General features: G+C 39.2%; 1 protein-coding gene across 8 annotated transcripts in view; it reads left to right on the forward strand.

The window, feature by feature from the left end:
* The window catches only part of stxbp5b (syntaxin binding protein 5b (tomosyn)), a 125,967-nt gene that overhangs the window by 35,015 nt on the left and 70,522 nt on the right, over positions 1-20,430 (forward strand). For all 8 annotated transcript variants that reach the window (XM_061924497.2, XM_061924498.2, XM_061924501.2 and 5 more), the window contains exons 6-7: positions 10,335-10,398; positions 15,194-15,277. In XM_061924497.2, the coding sequence (XP_061780481.1) occupies positions 10,335-10,398; positions 15,194-15,277 (148 nt within the window). The remainder of the gene's footprint in view (positions 1-10,334; positions 10,399-15,193; positions 15,278-20,430) is intronic.

A 20,430-nucleotide genomic window follows, 5' to 3' on the forward strand; every position in this document is an offset into this window, starting at 1 on the left:
TGGTCAACAGCCACACAGGTTACACTGACGGTGACCATATAAAACAACTTTAACACTCTTACTACCGTATTTTCCGCACTATAAGGCGCACCTAAAAACCACAAATTTTCTCAAAAGCTAACAGTGCGCCTTATAACCCGGTGCGCTTTATTACGATTAATTTTCATAAAGTTTCGATCTCGCAACTTCGGTAAACAGCCGCCATCTTTTTTCCCGGTAGAACAGGAAGCGCTTCTTCTTCTACGCAAGCAACCGCCAAGGAAAGCACCCGCCCCCATAGAACAGGAAGCGCTTCACCCGCCCCCGGAAGAAGAAGAAAAAACGCGCGGATATCACCGTACGTTTCATTTCCTGTTTACATCTGTAAAGACCACAAAATGGCTCCTACTACGCGACAAGGATCCGGTTCATAAAAAGACGCAATCTCTCCATCCGCACACGGATTACTACCGTATTTCACAGCAACTGATATTCCTGTGAACTGCACTGTGGAACGGGAGCACGTACGGTGAATATTCGCACCACAGGGAATGAGGAGTCATCCTTCACTGTGGTTCTAGCTTGCCATGCTAACTTCCACCCATCCAAAAGAGACCTTTCCAGCCGGCGTCATCATAAAAGCTAACTCGAAGGGATGGATGGATGAAGAAAAGATGAGCGAGTGGTTAAGGGAAGTTTACGCGAAGAGGCCGGGTGGCTTTTTTCACACAGCTCCGAAGGCGAACACACCTTCACTAAGACGGGCAGATAGCGCCGGTCGACATACGCCAACATCTGCCAGTGGATCGTAAATGCCTGGGCAGATAGTTTCGGTCACAACTGTGGTCCGAGCTTTCCGGAAGGCAGGATTCACAGAACTGCTGCACAACAACAGCGACACTGAATCCGATGACTTCGACGAGGCGGAGCCGGCCATTTTTGGATCCCACGCTTGCGCAACTTTTCAATTCGGACACCGAAGACGAAGAATTCGAAGGATTTACGAATGAAGAATAACTTCAGAAGGTGAGCGCTATGTTTATTTTGTGTGTTGTGACATTAACGTTCGAGCAACATTATGTTGCTATTTATTGCTCTACACCATTTTGAATTTTACTATGTTTGTGATTGCACATTTGCGTACATTTTGGGACAGAGTTGTTAGAACGCTGGTTTTCAATATATTATTAAAGTTTGACTGAACTATCTGACTGTTTTTTTGACATTCACTTTAGCGCAGCGTTTTTTTGACATTCACTTTAGCGCAGCGTAGGCGCGGCTTATAGTCCGGGGCGGCTTATTGGTGGACAAAATTATGAAATATGTAATTCATAGAAGGTGCGGCTAATAATCCGGTGCGCCTTATAGTGCGGAAAATACGGTAATAATGCGCCACGCTTTGAACCAAAACCAAACAAGAATGACAAACACATTTCGGGAGAACATCTGCACCTTAACACAACATAAACACAACAGAACAAACACCCAGAATCCCATGCAGCCCTGACTCTTCCGGGCTACATTATACACCCCTGCTACCACCAAACCCCGCCCCCACCCCAACCCTGCTCCCTCACACATCAAGATGTAGGCAGCGTGTCTGAGATCCCTAGTTTATGAAAAGCACAAACCAAAAAAAACAACTTTGTATGCAGTGTTAATTAATTTAAAATTTCAAAATAAATTTGCGGCTCCCATTGTTTTCTATAATTTGCGAAACTGGTCAAAATGGCTTTTTGACTGGTAAAGGTTGCCGACCCCTGGACTAGACGTATAAGATTTCATGGGATTTAGCGATTAGGAGTGACAGATTGTATAGCATGTTCTATATGTTATAGTTCTTTGAATGACTCTTACCATAATATGTTACGTTAACATACCAGTTGGTTATTTATGCCTCATATAACGTACACTTATTCAGCCTGTTGTTCACTATTCTTTATTTATTTTAAATTGCCTTTCAAATGTCTATTCTTGGTGTTGGCTTTTATCAAATACATTTCCCCAAAAAATGCGACTTATACTCCAGTGCGACTTATATATGTTTTTTTCCTTCTTTATTATGCCTTTTCGGCCGGTGCGACTTATACTCCGAAAAATACGGTAAAGTCTTGTTAATATCTGCTTACCGTATTTTCCGCACTATTAGCCGCCCTGGGTTATAAGCCGCGCCTTCAATGAACGGCATATTTCAAAACTTTGTCCACCTATAAGCCGCCCCGTGTTATAAGCCGCATCTAACTGCGCTAAAGGAATGTCAAAAAAACAGTCAGATAGGTCAGTCAAACTTTAATAATATATTAAAAACCAGCGTGATGTGGGCGCGCATGGAGTCGTATATCAACATGGACGGAGCTGCGTGAAAAAAGCCACCCGGCCTCTTCGCGTAAACTTCCCTTAACCACTCGCTCACCTTTTCTTCATCCATCCATCCCTTCGAGTTAGCTTTTATGATGACGCCGGCTGGAAAGGTCTCTTTTGGCAAGGTCTTCCTTTTGAATATCACCATGGGTGGAAGTTTCTGGCCATTAGCATGGCAAGCTAGAACCACAGTGAAGGATGACTTCTCATTCCCTGTGGTGCGAATATTCACCGTACGTGCTCCCGTTGTATCCACAGTGCGGTTCACAGGAATATCAAAAGTCAGTGGAACCTCGTCCATGTTGATAATGTTCTCTGGCCGGATCTTTTTTTCAGCTATCTTGTTTTTACAATATGCACGGAAAGTAGCCATCTTTTCTTGAAAGTCTTTAGGCAGTTGCTGTGAAATAGTAGTCCGTGTGCGGATGGAGAGATTGCGTCTTTTCATGAACCGGAAACCTGTCGCTTAGTAGGAGCCATTTTGTGGTCTTTACAGATGTAAACACACAAAGGAAATGAAACTTAATATCCGCGCGCTTCTTCTTCTTCTACGGGGGCGGGTGGTTGCTTACAGTAGAAGAAGAAGCGCTTCCTCTTCTATGGGGGCGGGTGCTTACCTTGGCGGTTGCTTGCCGTAGAAGAAGAAGCACTTCCTCTTCTACGGGGAAAAAAGATGGCGGCTGTTTACCGTAGTTGCGAGACCTAAACTTTATGAAAATGAATCTTAATATTAATCCATATATAAAGCGCTCCGGGTTATAAGCCGCACTGTCAGCTTTTGAGTAAATTTGTGGTTTTTAGGTGCGGCTAATAGTGCGGAAAATACGGTATTTTCTGTTTTAACATGTTCTATCTGCACTTCTGTTAAAATATAATAATCACTTATTCTTCTGTTGTTTGATATTTTACATTAGTTTTGAATGATACTACAAATTTAGGTATCGATCCGAAACCAAGTATGACCATACATTGTTCATAATTTAAGTCCTCATGTGTCCAGGGACGTATTTCCTGAGTTTATCCACATAATCGTTGTAATCATAGTGGTATCGACTTGATACGCTATTGTACTTGGTATCATTACAGTGGATGTCAGGTGTAGATCCACCCATGGCGTTTGTTTACATTGTGACGCCGGTGAGCTATTGTATCCTCCAACAGTGTGTAGCTATTCCTCGTCCTCCAGTGATGATGGTACTTGTAAGAAACGTACTTTATTTGTCGCCATGGAGGCGAGGATTAGTGATTTAGAAGTAGTGTCGGAGGCAGATATTTACATATATCCGAATTTAAGTGTTACTTCTTTTCATTTCATTTTCATATTACAAAACAGCTAGTGTTTTTCTTCCAAATGTGGTCTTTTGGTTGTCTGCAAAACTGTGTGCTTAACCTTGAAGTGAGGAATGTTAGAGAGAGAGATAATGGACATTTGTTTTGGCTAGAGAGACATGACTGCCAGGGACTTGAGAGGGAAGAGGGTTTTTCGGGGGGCAGACCATCTTAGCGGCGCGATTGAATGTTCTATGCTGGACTGGTCTCAATGTATATATGCAAAATTTTGCATATACATGCGAGAGGTCCCGGGTTCAAATCCCGGACGAGCCCCCAAATTGTTGCGTTTCATGACCTTTTGTTCCTCCCAGGGAATTCAAGTCACAAGTCGCTCCCAAGCTCTTTACGACATTTAAAGCTGAGTAGAAAAACCACCAGAGACAGAATAGGTATTTTGTAATATATTTGCAAAATTTTGCATATATACATTGAGACCAGTCCAGCATAGAACATTCAATCGCCCCGCTAAGATGGTCTGCCCCCCGAAAAACCCTCTTCCCTCTTAAGTCCCTGGCAGTCATGTCTCTCTAGCCAAAACAAATGTCCATTATCTCTCTCTCTAACATTCCTCACTTCAAGGTTAAGCACACAGTTTTGCAGACAACCAAAAGACCACATTTGGAAGAAAAACACTAGCTGTTTTGTAATATGAAAATTAAATGAAAAGAAGTAACACTTAAATTCGGATATATGTAAATATCTGCCTCCGACAGTAGCTAAAACACTGTGGATGGACATTAGCCGCTAGCTCGCTAGCCATGTCTTAAAGCAGCTCTTCCTGAGGGTGTTTCAGTGTTATAACTTCACCTTTATCTTTACTTTTTACACCAAAATGCGTCCATTTTCCCTTTTCTGTCTACACACTGTGTCTGCTTGTAAGTACTCGGTGTGTGTGCGATGCCGAATATGCTCCTCTGCTCGTAAAACCAGCAATGTCACGACGTGACGACGATGCCTGTAAAAAAAAATTAAAATATGGCGAGCCGGTACTTTTCGAACAGAGTATAGTACCGTTTTTGATTCATTAGTAGCGCGATACTATACTAGTACCGGTATACCGTACAACCCTAGTTCACTTTGACATCTGTATTTCCAATGAAATAAATCGGTGTCCTCAAACAACCTGAAAAATAACTTCCCTGATTGTGCACGTTAGTTTTTTCGTTTTTTTTTTATTATCGCAGGTCTTTTTTTCCCTTGTGAAAAGCCCGCAGCAATTCAAACTAAATGACAACCAAAAATTGAAGTCTGCCAAATTGCAGCTTAAGCCCTAAACATTAAAACCGCCGGGACACCAAAGTACGCTATCATCAGCGCTGATAAATGACTGGCGAGGAGGGAGAGGAGAAGGAAAATGGCTTTTAATATGTCTGACTTCAAACAGAGCGGAAATATGTTGTAAAGCAATCATTTTGTGGTTAAAAAGTATTTTTTTAGTTGGTTGCTGCTTTAACTACAGTGGTATTTCAATTACCAAACTTAATTAGTTCATTCATAAATAGATGTTTGTATAGTGAATAGGGCTGCAGCTAATGATTATTTTTCTATCGATTAATCTATAGATTATTTTTTTCGATTAATCGGTTAATCTATAGATTATTTTTTCGATTAATCTATAGATTATTTTTCCTTTTACCGATTATTTTTTTTATTTAAAATGAAGAGGAAAAAATAAATGTAGGCCAGTTTTTTCAAAAGGCATGGCTTTTATTTACAAAAAAAAAAGTATGGCCACTCAGTCAACATTGACAACAACATGACAAAATATTCTGTAACAATGTAAACATTTAAAACTTTTAACATTTAACAAAATTAAAAGTAGCTTATTTGCTTTTTAATGTGCAAATATAAAAGTAAACATCCAGTGCAAATCTTAATATTCTGGAATAGTATAAGCATTTCAAAAGTAAAAGTATTGCTTATTTTGCTTTAAAATGTGCAAAAATAAAGATAAACATCCAATACAAAAAAGTGCAAAACGGAAATATTCTGTAACAAGTGTAAACATTTCAACAAAAGTAAAAGTATTGCTTATTTGCTAAAATGTGCAAAAATAAAGCTAAACATCCAATACAAAAAAGTGTACAGTGTAAACATTTCAACAAAAGTAAAAGTATTGCTTATTTTGCTTAATAACACAACAATGATAGTATGATTAAAGTGAAAGTTAATTGTTGGTTTGTACATAGTATATGTAACTGTTAATGTTGTAAAAGGTATTTGCACAACTAATTAACGTTAGCGTTTGTGACACGTCTTGTGCCGTGGGGTTCTTTCAGGACCGACAGACTGAACGCCAGACGGCTTTGCCAGGTTTACAATCTTTTAATTTTACACAAAGTCTTTTCTCTTCCAACTCTTTTCTCTCCTCGCTTTTCGGCTCCTCTTCCTCGCTCGCTCGGATCGCGCACCTGGGCACGATTGCGGCGTCGCTCCCGGCGCGCCCCGCCTCGCCGCTCGCTCGCCGCCGCCGCCTCTCCACAGCGTTAAAGAGGAGCGCGTCTTTGTAAAGACTGAACAGGCACGCCAAACGCGCCTCTCAGAGCGAAACGGTGCTTTAGTTTATGAATTTACAACGCAGATACAAATGACACATCCATGTTTTTGTGTAATAATGACAACGTATACGCACGCGGACGATTTACTTGGTGATGGCAAGAACGCTGTCGGGGGTTTTCTTTTCAAATGTTCGTTCATAGCCGTTGTGCTGCTATGATAGGCCATTTCCGCTCGACACAGTGTGCATACAACAACGTTATTAGGCCGTTTATTGAAATACTCCGACACTTTTGACGACTTTTGGCGTGCTTTTTTCCCCTCGCTCGCATCGTCTGCTTTGCGCTCCGCCATGACAGTAGTGTGACGTAAATATGCGACGCGCCAACGCACAAAAACGACGTCGACGTGTTTACGTAACCGATGACGTCGACTACGTCGACGCGTCGTTTCAGCCTTAATAGTGAAGCAATTTTCTCCATAAAAAAAACTGTAAATCTAAATAATGGGTTACATCCTCGACAAAAGTTTGTATTTTATTGAAGGATTGTGCACTTTGAACACAATATAAAGTGCTATACAGTATCAAACAAACATAACACAGGGGGTGATGGATCAACTTCTTCTTTATTATCAAGCCAAAAACAACAAGTTGCTGTCCTCTGTATGCGCTGCGTGCGCACACAGAAGTCTCTTTGGAGCCCCCACAAACAATCAGAAATCATAAATATCCTTAACGATATTGCTACAATAATAAACGTTGTGGTTCGTGCAGCCCTTCGAGGCACTTGCAATTAAGGGCTGTATAAATAAACTTTGATTGATTGTAGGCCTGGGTGATATATCGATTTTATTGATGAATTAGAATTTTTTTGTTGCAGACAATCTGAACCAGGGGTGCCCACACTTTTTCTGCAGGCCAGCTACTTTTCAATGTACCAAGTGGAGGGGATCTACCTCATTCATATAAATCATTTATATTGATTTATTTATGAAAGAGTTAAAGGTGTTTAATGATAATAGAAGCATGTTTAACATTCCTTTCTTTCATGAAGACAAGAATATAAGTTGGTATGATTGTGATGACTTGCATTGATTGGAATCAGACAGTAGTGATGATAACGTCCACGTTTTCAAATGGAGGAGAAAAAAAGTCCTCCTTTCTGTCCAATACCACATGAAAGTGCTTGTTTTTTGCAATCCAGCTTCCGTACTCCTTTTTATACACTTTACAAGAAATACATTGGCTGGCAAACTCCGTGGCTGGCAAGCTTTGTGCACGCCAGCTTTCTGAGACTCTTATTTTGTTAGCGCAGGCAGGATGAAGCAGCGCTTTTATTGTGAAGACAGTCGGCGCAAGAGTCTGTTGAAATAAAAAGTGTTTCTGGCCTTCCTGTCGGTCATTTTTTCTTAATGATGATCCGGCAGCAGCCAGCGTCATCTCACAAGACTCTCAGGTGCCGTGAATGTCAATCAAGTGACGAAAGTGACGTCTTGGTGAAGATTGATGATCGATAATTTTTAGGTCTATTTTTTTTTAATGCCTGGCTGGCGATGGACTGGCACACCCTCCACCATCCACCTAATGGCCACCCCTGATTTAAACAAATCCATGTTTTTCTCCTCGTGCCCCGCATGATCTTCTGTAGATTTTGCAATAAAAAAAATGGTGACCAGAATTTTTATGTGAAATATACATTTTTTTTTTATTTACAGTGTACATAAAGTGAATCTTTTACGAATTTGCCTAAGCATTTTATTATTAAATATATATATATATATTTTTTATTATTTTTTTTTTAAATAAAAAAACATTAGAAAAAACAAAACAAAAAAAATAAAAAAATAATATATATATATATATATTTTTTTTTTTTAATGTTTTTTTATTTAAAAAAAAAAAAACCAATAAAAAATATATATATATTTAATAATAAAAAAACATAAAAAAATAAATAAATAAAAATAAATATATATATATATATATATATATATATATATATATATATATATATTTTTTTTAATGTTTTTTATTTAAAAAAAAAAAAAAAAAAAATATATATATTTAATAATAAAATGCTTAGGCAAATTCGTAAAAGATTCACTTTATGTACACTGTAAATAAAAGAAATATGTATATTTCAAATAAAAATTCTGGTCACCATTTTTTTTATTGCAAAATCTACAGATCATGCGGGGCATGAGGAGAAAAACATGGATTTGTTTAAATCAGGTGTTGGAATTGTTAAAAGCATTTTATTATTAAATATATATATATATATATATATTTTTTTTTTTAAATAAAAAAACATTAAAAAAAAAAAAAAAATATATATATATATATATATATATATATATATATATTAGAGATGCGCGGATAGGCAATTATTTCATCCGCAACCGCATCAGAAAGTCGTCAACCATCCGCCATCCACCCGATGTAACATTTGACCAGAACCGCATCCGCCCGCACCCGCCCGTTGTTATATATCTAATATAGACGATGCAAGGCATTAGTGAGGTTATAAAGCTTTTGCCTGTTAAAGAAAGGATACTGATCCAATGCAGCACAGACATTCGCGTGCCACGCTGTCACGGCCCAGACGCACACCAGTGCGCAATCATATGGGAGCCGCGCTGAGCGCACCTCCAAGCGCGTCTCGCTGCCGGCGACGGCCGGGTATGGGCCCGACGCTCCAGCGCCATCCATTTTCAGGGCTAGTTGATTCGGCAGGTGGGTTGTTACACACTCCTTAGCGGGTTCCGACTTACATGGCCACCGTCCTGCTGTCTATATCAACCAGGGTGAGCCCCACCCCTTTCGTGAGCGCACTGCGCGCGGAGTGACTCCTGTTACGCGCCCCCGGCAACAGGGGTAGCGGGCAGGTAAGCTGCGCGGGCGGAGCGCGCGGAGTGACCCCTGTTACGAGCCCCCGGCCACGGGGGTGGCGGGCAGGTAATCTGCTTACCTGCTGCGCGTGACGCCGGCCGCGGCGAAGGCGGACGAGGCGGGGTGTCGGTGCGGTGGTGACCCTGGACGTGCGTCGGGCCCTTCTCGCGGATCGCCTCAGCTACGGCTCCCGGTGGGGCCCTCTCGGGGGAAGGGGCCTCGGTCCCGGATCCCGGCGAGGCGTCCCTTCTCCGCTCCGTAAAAGTGTCCATCTCTTCTTTTTTTTTCTCTTCTGTTGTGGCATATGCTGCAGGTGCCTGCTCGTTTTTCGTATGTGGGTAACAACATTTAACTATGTATATATATTTCCCAATTGGTTTAACTGCCACCCGCCTGAATCTATTTAAAATCTATTTTTTATTTTTTTCAACCGCCCGACCCGACCCGCGGATAAAATCTAATTTTTTAAAATTTCATCCGCCCGATCCGCGGATAATCCGCGGACTCCGCGGTTGTGCCCGCAAACCGCGCATCTCTAATATATATATATATATATATATATATTTTTAATGTTTTTTTATTTAAAAAAAAATAAAATAACAATAAAAAAATTAAAAAAAATTTAATACTAAAATGCTTAGGCAAATTCGTAAAAGATTCACTGTAAAAAGCGGCCCTCTGATGGCAGCCATAACTGCGATGTGGCCCTCAATGAGAAGTAGTTTGACACCCCTGTTTGAAATGTGTGTTGTGGTGGTCCATGCCCCCCCCCTCCCCAATGCATGGACTCATCAGCAGCAATGAGATCATTAGCCAGGGCAGCTCGACCACACAGGCAGGCAGCGACACTTTCTTCAGGCCAGACTCACTGTTTCCTCTCGCTCTGTTGCCACGGTGACGCCGTCTCCGCACGCCGTAATCTCTCCTGGACCCTCATGTGACCCTCCCTCCTTCCCTCTCTATTCTCCGTGGCACTTTCTAACATCTCACTCTCACCAAAAAAAACCCGACTTAAATTGTATTTTCTCCGTCCCTCCCTAATTGGATGTTTCTTTTCATGTCTTCCTCCCAGTGCTCATTTTAAAGGAAGGCAGAAGACTAATAACGGCATGTGTATCTTCAGGGGTTTCTTGTCTAAATGTGCTGAAATCGCTTCCCGGTGTTCGTTAAATGTCGTTATTAACGTGCCGGTGATTAGTCATGCATGTTCGTCAGCAGAATGCAACAACAGTTAATTGTTTTTTTCCCCCTCCTTCTCACTAACCTTCTTGCACAGATCCACCAAGACACACCCAGGGCCTGTCGTGCACATCAGTGATAACCCCATGGATGAAGGCAAGGTAACAACTGTAGATGACAATGCAGCAGGTGTTAGGACATTCCCGCTAGAATTAAATATGCATAGATATTCCAAACAGGAAGTAAATGGTTATTGTGATCCTCTCGACATATATAGTGCATCCGGGAAGTATTCACAGCGCTTCACTTTTTCCACATTTTCTTATGTTCCAGCCTTATTCCAAAATGGAATGAAATCCTTTTTGTCTTCAAGATTCTACACACAATACCCCATAATGACATTGGCAATTTTTTTAAGCGAGAATTGAAGGAATTGCGTGGGAATGCTCCAAAGTTGAAGTGAAATGTTGACAGAATGTAGCATGAATGTAAAAATAGTTTGAATGTTGGAATGGTTTGAATGTTGAAGAGTTTGAATTTCCAGGAAAACCGGAATTTGGTTTGGAACTTGGGAAAGTGTTAGTTTGAATGTCCAGGATGAGTGGAATGTGTTGATGTTGGAATGGTTTGAATAGGTTGAAAAATGTGGGAATTGTGCAACTTGGAAAAATGTCCCATTCATTTCAGTGGGAACTACCTGGAAATTTGGGAAAAATGGGATTTAAAAAAAACGATTAATAGCATGAATGAGCTGAATTGGTTGGTGTTGGAATTGTTCAAAATCGGTCAAGAAATGTTGAATTAGTAACAGTTTTTGATAGAGAAATTCCTGGAATTTCGGGAAAATCAAGGAATTGTTCTAGTTCCTTTACCAAGAATGTAGTATGAATGTAAGAATAGTTTGAACGTTGGAATGGTTTGAATGTTGAAGAGTTTGAATTTCCAGGAAAACCGGAATTTTGTTTGGAACTTGGGAAAGTGTTAGTTTGAATGTCCAGGATGAGTGGAATGTGTTGATGTTGGAATGCTTTGAATAGGTTGAAAAATGTGGGAATTGTGCTACTTGGAAAAATGTCCCATTCATTTCAGTGGGAACTTCCTGGAAATTTGGGAAAAATGGGATTTAAAAAAAACGATTAATAGCATGAATGAGCTGAAGTGGTTGGTGTTGGAATTGTTCAAATCGGTCAAGAAATGTTGAATTAGTAACCGTTTTTGATAGAGAAATTCCTGGAATTTCGGGAAAATCAAGGAATTGTTCTAGTTCCTTTACCAAGAATGTAGTATGAATGTAAGAATAGTTTGAACGTTGGAATGGTTTGAATGTTGAAGAGTTTGAATTTCCAGGAAAACTGGAATTTGGTTTGGAACTTGGGAAAGGGTTAGTTTGAATGTCCAGGATGAGTGGAATGTGTTGATGTTGGAATGCTTTGAATAGGTTGACAAATGTGGGAATTGTGCTACTTGGAAAATGTCCCATTCATTTCAGTGGGAACTACCTGGAAATTTGGGAAAATTGGGATTTAAAAAAAATGATTAATAGCATGAATGTCCTGAATAAGCTGAATTGGTTGGTGTTGGAATTGTTCAAATCGGTCAAGAAATGTTGAATTAGTAACAGTTTTTGATAGAGAAATTCCTGGAATTTCGTGAAAATCAAGGAATTGTTCTAGTTCCTTTACCAAGAATGTAGTATGAATGTAAGAATAGTTTGAAAGTTGGAATGGTTTGAATGTTGAAGACTTTGAATTTCCAGGAAAACTGGAATTTGGTTTGGAACTTGGGAAATTGTTAGTTGGAATGTCCAGGATGAGTGGAATGTGTTGATGTTGGAATGCTTTGAATAGGTTGAAAAATGTGGGAATTGTGCAACTTGGAAAAATGTCCCATTCATTTCAGTGGGAACTTCCTGGAAATTTGGGAAAAGTGGGATTTAAAAAAAAAAAAGATTAATAGCATGAATGTCCTGAATGAGCTGAATTGGTTGGTGTTGGAATTGTTCAAATCGGTCAAGAAATGTTGAATTAGTAACAGTTTTTGATAGAGAAATTCCTGGAGTTTCTGGAAAACCAGGAATTGTTCTAGTTCCTTTACCAAGAATGTAGTATGAATGTAAGAATAGTTTGAATGTTTGAATGTTGAAGACTTTGAATTTCCAGGAAAACCTGAATTTGGTTTGGAACTTGGGAAAGTGTTAGTTTGAATGTCCAGGATGAGTGGAATGTGTTGATGTTGGAATGGTTTGAATAGGTTGAAAAATGTGGGAATTGTGCAACTTGAAAAAATGTCCCATTCATTTCAGTGGGAACTTCCTGGAAATTTGGGAAATGTGGGATTAAAAAAAAACTGATTAATAGCATGAATGTCCTGAATAAGCTGAATTGGTTGGTGTTGGAATTGTTCAAATCGGTCAAGAAATGTTGAATTAGTAACAGTTTTTGATAGAGAAATTCCTGGAGTTTCTGGAAAACCAGGAATTGTTCTAGTTCCTTTACCAAGAATGTAGTATGAATGTAAGAACAGTTTGAACGTTGGAATGGTTTGAATGTTGAAGACTTTGAATTTCCAGGGAAACCTGAATTTGGTTTGGAACTTGGGAAAGTGTTAGTTGGAATGTCCAGGATGAGTGGAATGTGTTGATGTTGGAATGCTTTGAATAGGTTGAAAAATGTGGGAATTGTGCTACTTGGAAAAATGTCCCATTCATTTCAGTGGGAACTTCCTGGAAATTTGGGAAAAATGGGATTTAAAAAAAACGATTAATAGCATGAATGAGCTGAATTGGTTGGTGTTGGAATTGTTCAAATCAATGAAGAAATGTTGAATTAGTAACAGTTTTTGATAGAGAAATTCCTGGAGTTTTTGGAAAACCAGGAATTGTTCTAGTTCCTTTACCAAGAATTTAGTATGAATGTAAGAATAGTTTGAATGTTGGAATGGTTTGAATCTTGAAGACTTTGAATTTCCAGGAAAACTGTAATTTGGTTTGGAACTTGGGAAAGTGTTAGTTTGAATGTCCAGGATGAGTGGAATGTGTTGATGTTGGAATGGTTTGAATAGGTTGAAAAATGTGGGAATTGTGCAACTTGGAAAAATGTCCCATTAATTTCAGTGGGAATTACCTGGAAATTTGGGAAAATTGGGATTTGAAAAAAATGATTAATAGCATGAATGTCCTGAATAAGCTGAATTGGTTGGTGTTGAAATTGTTAAAATCAGTCAATAAATGTTGAATTAGTAACAGTTTTTGATAGAGAAATTCCTGGAATTTCGGGAAAATCAAGGAATTGTTCTAGTTCCTTTACCAAGAATGTAGTATGAATGTAAGAATAGTTTGAATGTTGGAATGGTTTGAATGTTGAAGACTTTGAATTTCCAGGAAAACCTGAATTTGGTTTGGAACTTAAGAAAGTGTTAGTTTGAATGTCCAGGATGAGTGGAATGTGTTGATGTTGGAATGGTTTGAATAGGTTGAAAAATGTGGTAATTGTGCAACTTGAAAAAATGTCCCATTCATTTCAGTGGGAACTTCCTGGAAATTTGTGAAAAATGGGATTAAAAAACCCCCGATTAATAGCATGAATGAGCTGAATTGGTTGGTGTTGGAATTGTTCAAATCGGTCAAGAAATGTTGAATTAGTAACAGTTTTTGAAAGAGAAATTCCTGGAGTTTCTGGAAAACCAGGAATTGTTCTAGTTCCTTTACCAAGAATGTAGTATGAATGTAAGAATAGTTTGAATGGTTTGAATGTTGAAGACTTTGAATTTCCAGGAAAACCGGAATTTGGTTTGGAACTTGGGAAATTGTTAGTTTGAATGTCCAGGATGAGTGGAATGTGTTGATGTTGGAATGGTTTGAATAGCTTGAAAAATGTGGGAATTGTGCAAGTTGGAAAAATGTCCCATTCATTTCAGTGGGAACTTCCTGGAAATTTGGGAAAAGTGGGATTAAAAAAAAACGATTAATAGCATGAATGAGCTGAATTGGTTGGTGTTGGAATTGTTCAAATCGGTCAAGAAATGTTGAATTAGTAACAGTTTTTGATAGAGAAATTCCTGGAATTTCGAGAAAACCAGGAATTGTTCTAGTTCCTTTTTACCAAGAATGTAGTATGAATGTAAGAATAGTTTGAATGTTGAAGAGTTTGAATTTCCAGGAAAACCGGAATTTGGTTTGGAACTTGGGAAAGTGTTAGTTTGAATGTCCAGGATGAGTGGAATGTGTTGATGTTGGAATGGTTTGAATAGCTTGAAAAATGTGGGAATTGTGCAACTTGAAAAAATGTCCCATTCATTTCAGTGAGAACTTCCTGGAAAAGTGGGATTTAAAAAAACAAAAACGATTAATAGCATGAATGTCCTGAATGAGCTGAATTGGTTGGTGTTGGAATTGTTCAAATCGGTCAATAAATGTTGAATTAGTAACAGTTTTTGATAGAGAAATTCCTGGAATTTTGTGAAAATCAAGCAATTGTTCTAGTTCCTTTACCAAGAATGTAGTATGAATGTTGGAATGGTTTGAATGTTGAAGACTTTGAATTTCCAGGGAAACCTGAATTTGGTTTGGAACTTGGGAAATTGTTAGTTGGAATGTCCAGGATGAGTGGGATGGTTTCAATAGGTTGAGAAATGAAATCCGGGAATTTTTAAAATAATTGTTGTAAGGGAGCACTCAATTCCTGAATATTTTGAAGTTGGAACGGTTTGAATCGGATTGAAAATGTAGGAGTTTTGGAACTTTGAAAAATGTTCCATTCATTTCAATGGGAATTTCATGAAATTTTGGTAAAAAGGGAATTTTTAAGAAAATGATAAAAAAACTTGAATAATTCCGAATGAGTTGAAATGGTTGGTGTTGGAATTTTTCAAAATGATTGAGAAATGTTGTTAACATTTTGAATTGAGAAATGAGAAACAAGATGCAGAATGCAACTCTCCAATGTCTTGTCCCCGCAGCTCCTGATTGGATTTGAGTGTGGCGTGGTGGTGTTGTGGGACTTAAAATGCAAAAAGGCTGACTACCGCTACAATTACGATGAGGTAAGGCATTGTTATTGATATTGTTTTCTTTCCTCTCTGCTCCTTTCATGTTTGCTTCAGGGTTTTTCCCCTGCTGTGTTTTGCGGCGTCGCTTAATGTCGCCGTCGCCGCTGTGACATTTCATGTCAGGAAACCAGATATACAGGAAACGTTTTAGTGGTACAGATATGCAGCCGAGGAATCACAAGGTTGCAAGATTCCTGCGGCGTGTCTTTCATCTCACATCGACCTGCTATGACTTCTCACATTTAAAATGACCGTGAACATGGTAATTATAACCGGGGCGATTATTAGAGCAGGGCGGGGAATCAAGATATAATTGGAGTAGGGATATCATATCAAGTTAATTTCTTTCTTCTCTGTAATACGGTTTAGAGTGCATGAGAGCATGTATAGTACAGACCTTCATTGTTGTGTTCCTCAGCGCCGTTTCATATAGGCCACAGTGGTACTCACTTGTAATACACTTTTCCACCACTTGTGGCAGTAATGACAATATCAATCAAAGAGTCTGCAGATAAAGTCTTTGAGTTGAGTTTGTGTTTATTTGGAAAATGCACGTGTACAACATGATACATCACACATGCATGCATACAACATGATGCATCACACATGCATGCGTACAACATGATGCATCACACATGCATGCGTACAACATGATGCATCACACATGCATGCATACAACATGATGCATCACACATGCATGCGTACAACATGATGCATCACACATGCATGCATACAACATGATACATCACACATGCATGCATACAACATGATACATCACACATGCATGCGTACATGATACATCACACATGCATGCATACAACATGATACATCACACATGCATGCATACATGATACATCACACATGCATGCATACAACATGATGCATCACACATGCATGCGTACAACATGATACATCACACAAGCATGTGTACAACTTGATGCATCACACATGCATGCGTACAACATGATGCATCACACATGCATGCATACAACATGATGCATCACACATGCATGCGTACAACATGATGCATCACACATGCATGCATACAACATGATGCATCACACATGCATGCGTACATGATACATCATGCATGCATGCATACAACATGATGCATCACACATGCATGCGTACAACATGATGCATCACACATGCATGCATACAACATGATACATCACACATGCATGCATACAACATGATCCATCACACATGCATGCATACAACATGATGCATCACACATGCATGCATACAACATGATACATCACACATGCATTCGTACAACGTGATACATCACACATGCATGCATACAACATGATCCATCACACATGCATGCATACAACATGATCCATCACACATGCATGCATACATGATACATCACACATGCATGCATACAACATGATACATCACACATGCATGCGTACAACATGATGCATCACACATGCATGCGTACAACATGATGCATCACACATGCATGCGTACAACATGATACATCACACATGCATGCATACAACATGATACATCACACATGCATGCATACATACAACATGATGCATCACACATGCATGCGTACAACATGATACATCACACATGCATGCGTACAACATGATACATCACACATGCATGCGTACATGATACATCATGCATGCATACAACATGATGCATCACACATGCATGCATACAACATGATGCATCACACATGCATGCGTACAACATGATGCATCACGCATGCATGCATACAACATGATGCATCACACATGCATGCGTACAACATGATGCATCACACATGCATGCATACAACATGATGCATCACCATTTCCCGTTTCTCTATTCGACATGTTGGAAAAGGAGTAGGAAGAAGCAGAGCTCATTTAATCCTACCCCTTTTCCTTTACATAGCAGTTGCTAAAACTTGTGTTCACATCCTGTTCTCAGTGTATTTGTCACGTTCAAACACTGAGGACATCTATTAAACAAGACAAAAGGCAAGGAATCAAACAGAGACAGAATTCAATTTGGACTCAATATTGAGGAGAGACATGGCCACTGCACTTTCTGTACAGTCCTGCACCACGCTGTGACGAAGAAGGTTTTCGTCTCCTCATTTATTCAGATGTTCAATGTTCACGCACCAACACATGTCACAGCAGGAATGGGAAGTATGTAAAACAGTCATTGTTTTCGGTCACTTTGAAGTCCAAGAAGAGGATTTCTCGGGCTTGGGCTCTTCCTGGATCCAGCTGGGGCAGGTGTTGGAGGACAATGGATAACCCCTCCCGTCTCCTGACCACAGCAACTTCAAGAGGGCAGCGGGTCGTAAATAGCGTTGACCTCGGTTACCAAATAGTTGGAAGAGAGTTTGTGAAATACTTCAGAGAGAGTTCGTTTAACACTTCAAAGAGAGTTCCTCTGGAAGTTGAGCAGATCCTGCCATCTGTCCGTGTTGAAATCACAGTGGCGTTTCACGAGCCTCGAAAGACAGCATTCATAATACAACGTTTCTTTTGTGATAACTTACAAACAATTATTCCAACAGTATTCACAATATACTCCATAAGTAATCACATTAAAAATAAATAAGTTATATTTCATATGGTGAGATAAATAAGATGATCTTGAAAATGAATGTTTATCATGCTTCTTTGTACTTTGTAAACACTAAGTTTGAAGAGTTTATTGAAGTGGATTATATTAGTACATTGTTTGATTTCTTCACTTAATCCATTCCATCATTTAATTCCACATACTTTTATACTGAAGGTCTTAAGTGTTGTGCGTGCGTACAAATGTGTTAAATGACATTTTAAGTGAGAATTTAAGTGCAAAAAAATCCAATTTAAACACTATTTTCATTTGCATTTTAATTGTATTAATAGTGTATTTAAGAAACATATTGATAATAATGTTATTTATTAATTTAGTTAGAATTTATTTACTTTGTACATTTATTTGATTCGATTTCTTATGCAGAAAATTTGATTCATATTTATTTTTGTAACCCGGCTTAACCTAAGCCTGGATAATAACACAGGCTTTCATATTATTGGACAAGGTATACCCTGTTAAACTGTAAGTAGGTTTGATATGATTATTGAATACCATTAAAATCAAGCGTATGATTATTAATTAAGTGTTATTATCGGAGTGTAGTGGAAAAGTTGGGCCCCAAGGTCAAAAAGGTTAGGAACCCCCTGGTCTGGAACACACCACAACCAATGTTGTAATAGGCCCAAACTGCTCAGTCAGCATTATTAATAGTGCTGATGAGTTGATAGTAAACCGTACGACAAGTGGACTTTCAAACCAACAGCAACATTTAAATCGCATGCAGAACTCGTTAAAGAGCTGAAAACTTGTCATACTTCAAATTGAGAAATCATGTGGAATTCATAAAAAACTGGAGCTACGTGGCTGCTATAGGACAGCTCATAATGCAAACTCGGCACTAATTAGAAACCACGGTGGTTATTTGCTTTGGAGCCCCGCTCGTCGGAGATGCTGTAGTTAATCAAATAAAGGCGTTGCATGCAGTATTTATAGTACAGTCGTCCCTCGGTTTTTACTGTTAATTAGTTCCAGACAAATGAATTTCAGTGAAGTAGCGATTCTTATTTATAAATCAAACATTTTATTGAAAAATCTGTTTACGACCTGTTGCGTTTTGGACCAGTTGTTCCTCCCAGGGAATTCAAGTCACAATTCGCTCCCAAGTTCTTTCCGACACTTAAAGCTGAGTTGAAAAACCACCAGAGACAGAATAGGTATTTTGTTGTATATATTCTCAAAGCTTTGACAATATACATTTTAGATTGAGACCAGTCTAACCCTAGAACCTTCTATCCCGCACACCCAAAATGGTCTCCCTTCCCAACGCCAAAAACCTCTCTTCCCTTCCACCTCCCTAGCCATAACAAAAGCACAACGTCTCCCTAGCCATAATACATTCCAAAGAACTCAAGGTTAACACACAGAGTTTGCTTGCTGACAGAGCGTCAAGAGAAGAAGTGGAAAAGACGAGCTGTTTTCAAATATGACAAAGAAACGGACGAAGTACAACTTAAATTCGGATATATGTAAATATCTGCCTCCGACAGACCTTACAAAGATGTTTTTTTAACATTATTAGAGCCCTCTCGACATGCAATAAAACACACAGTCACCTCGACACTAAACAATATTAATAATAGAAAATAAGACATGTACTGTACTGTAATACATAAGTAATACAGCACTATAGACACACAAACCTGTGGAAATATTGCAACTTGTTCAATGATAGTCTACTGTGTATACAGTACAGTGCCATATTTTTCAGAATAAAATGCGCATTTACAATCCTTTAATTTTCTTACAAACCCGGTGCGCCTAACATACGGATTAATTCTGGTTTTACTTAAATGATAAATGGGTTATACTTGTATAGCGCTTTTCTACCTTCAAGGTACTCAAAGCGCTTTGACACTATTTCCACATTCATCCATTCACACACACTGATGGCGGGAGCTGCCATGCAAGGCACTAACCACGACCCATCAGGAGCAAGGGTGAAGTGTCTTGCTCAAGGACACAACGGACGTGACGAGGTTGGCAGAAGGTGGGGATTGAACCAGGAACCCTCAGGTTGCTGGCACGGCCACACCGTCCCCTACTTACAATCTTGAAGCAATTTTATTTGGTACATGGTGTAATGATAAGTTTGATCAGTAGATGGCAGTCACACATAAGAGATATGTGTGTGCTGCAGGATGATTGATAAGCATGCCCAAAACGTTAATGTTTTATTGAGAATATAGAACATTACACACAGCACTCAAAAATCTGTAAAAAGTATTACTTTGGTAAGCTACGAAGCCGCACCGCTTGATGGATTACCGGCGCATTACGGCTACAGTAGTTAGACGTACTGTGCTTCAACGTATTATTATGGTGTGTGTATAAGGACCCCATAATAGCACCTACCGTATTTTCCGCACCATAAGGCGCCCTGGGTTATAAGCCGCGCCTTCAATGAACGGCATATTTCAAAACTTTGTCCACCTATAAGCCGCCCCGTGTTGTAAGCCGCATCTAACTGCGCTAAAGGAATGTCAAAAAAACAGTCAAATAGGTCAGTCAAACTTTAATAATATATTAAAACCAGCGTGATGTGGGCG

This window comes from Nerophis lumbriciformis, linkage group LG29 (genome assembly GCF_033978685.3).
Source record: "Nerophis lumbriciformis linkage group LG29, RoL_Nlum_v2.1, whole genome shotgun sequence".
In the NCBI taxonomy this organism is placed as follows: Eukaryota; Metazoa; Chordata; class Actinopteri; order Syngnathiformes; family Syngnathidae; genus Nerophis; species Nerophis lumbriciformis.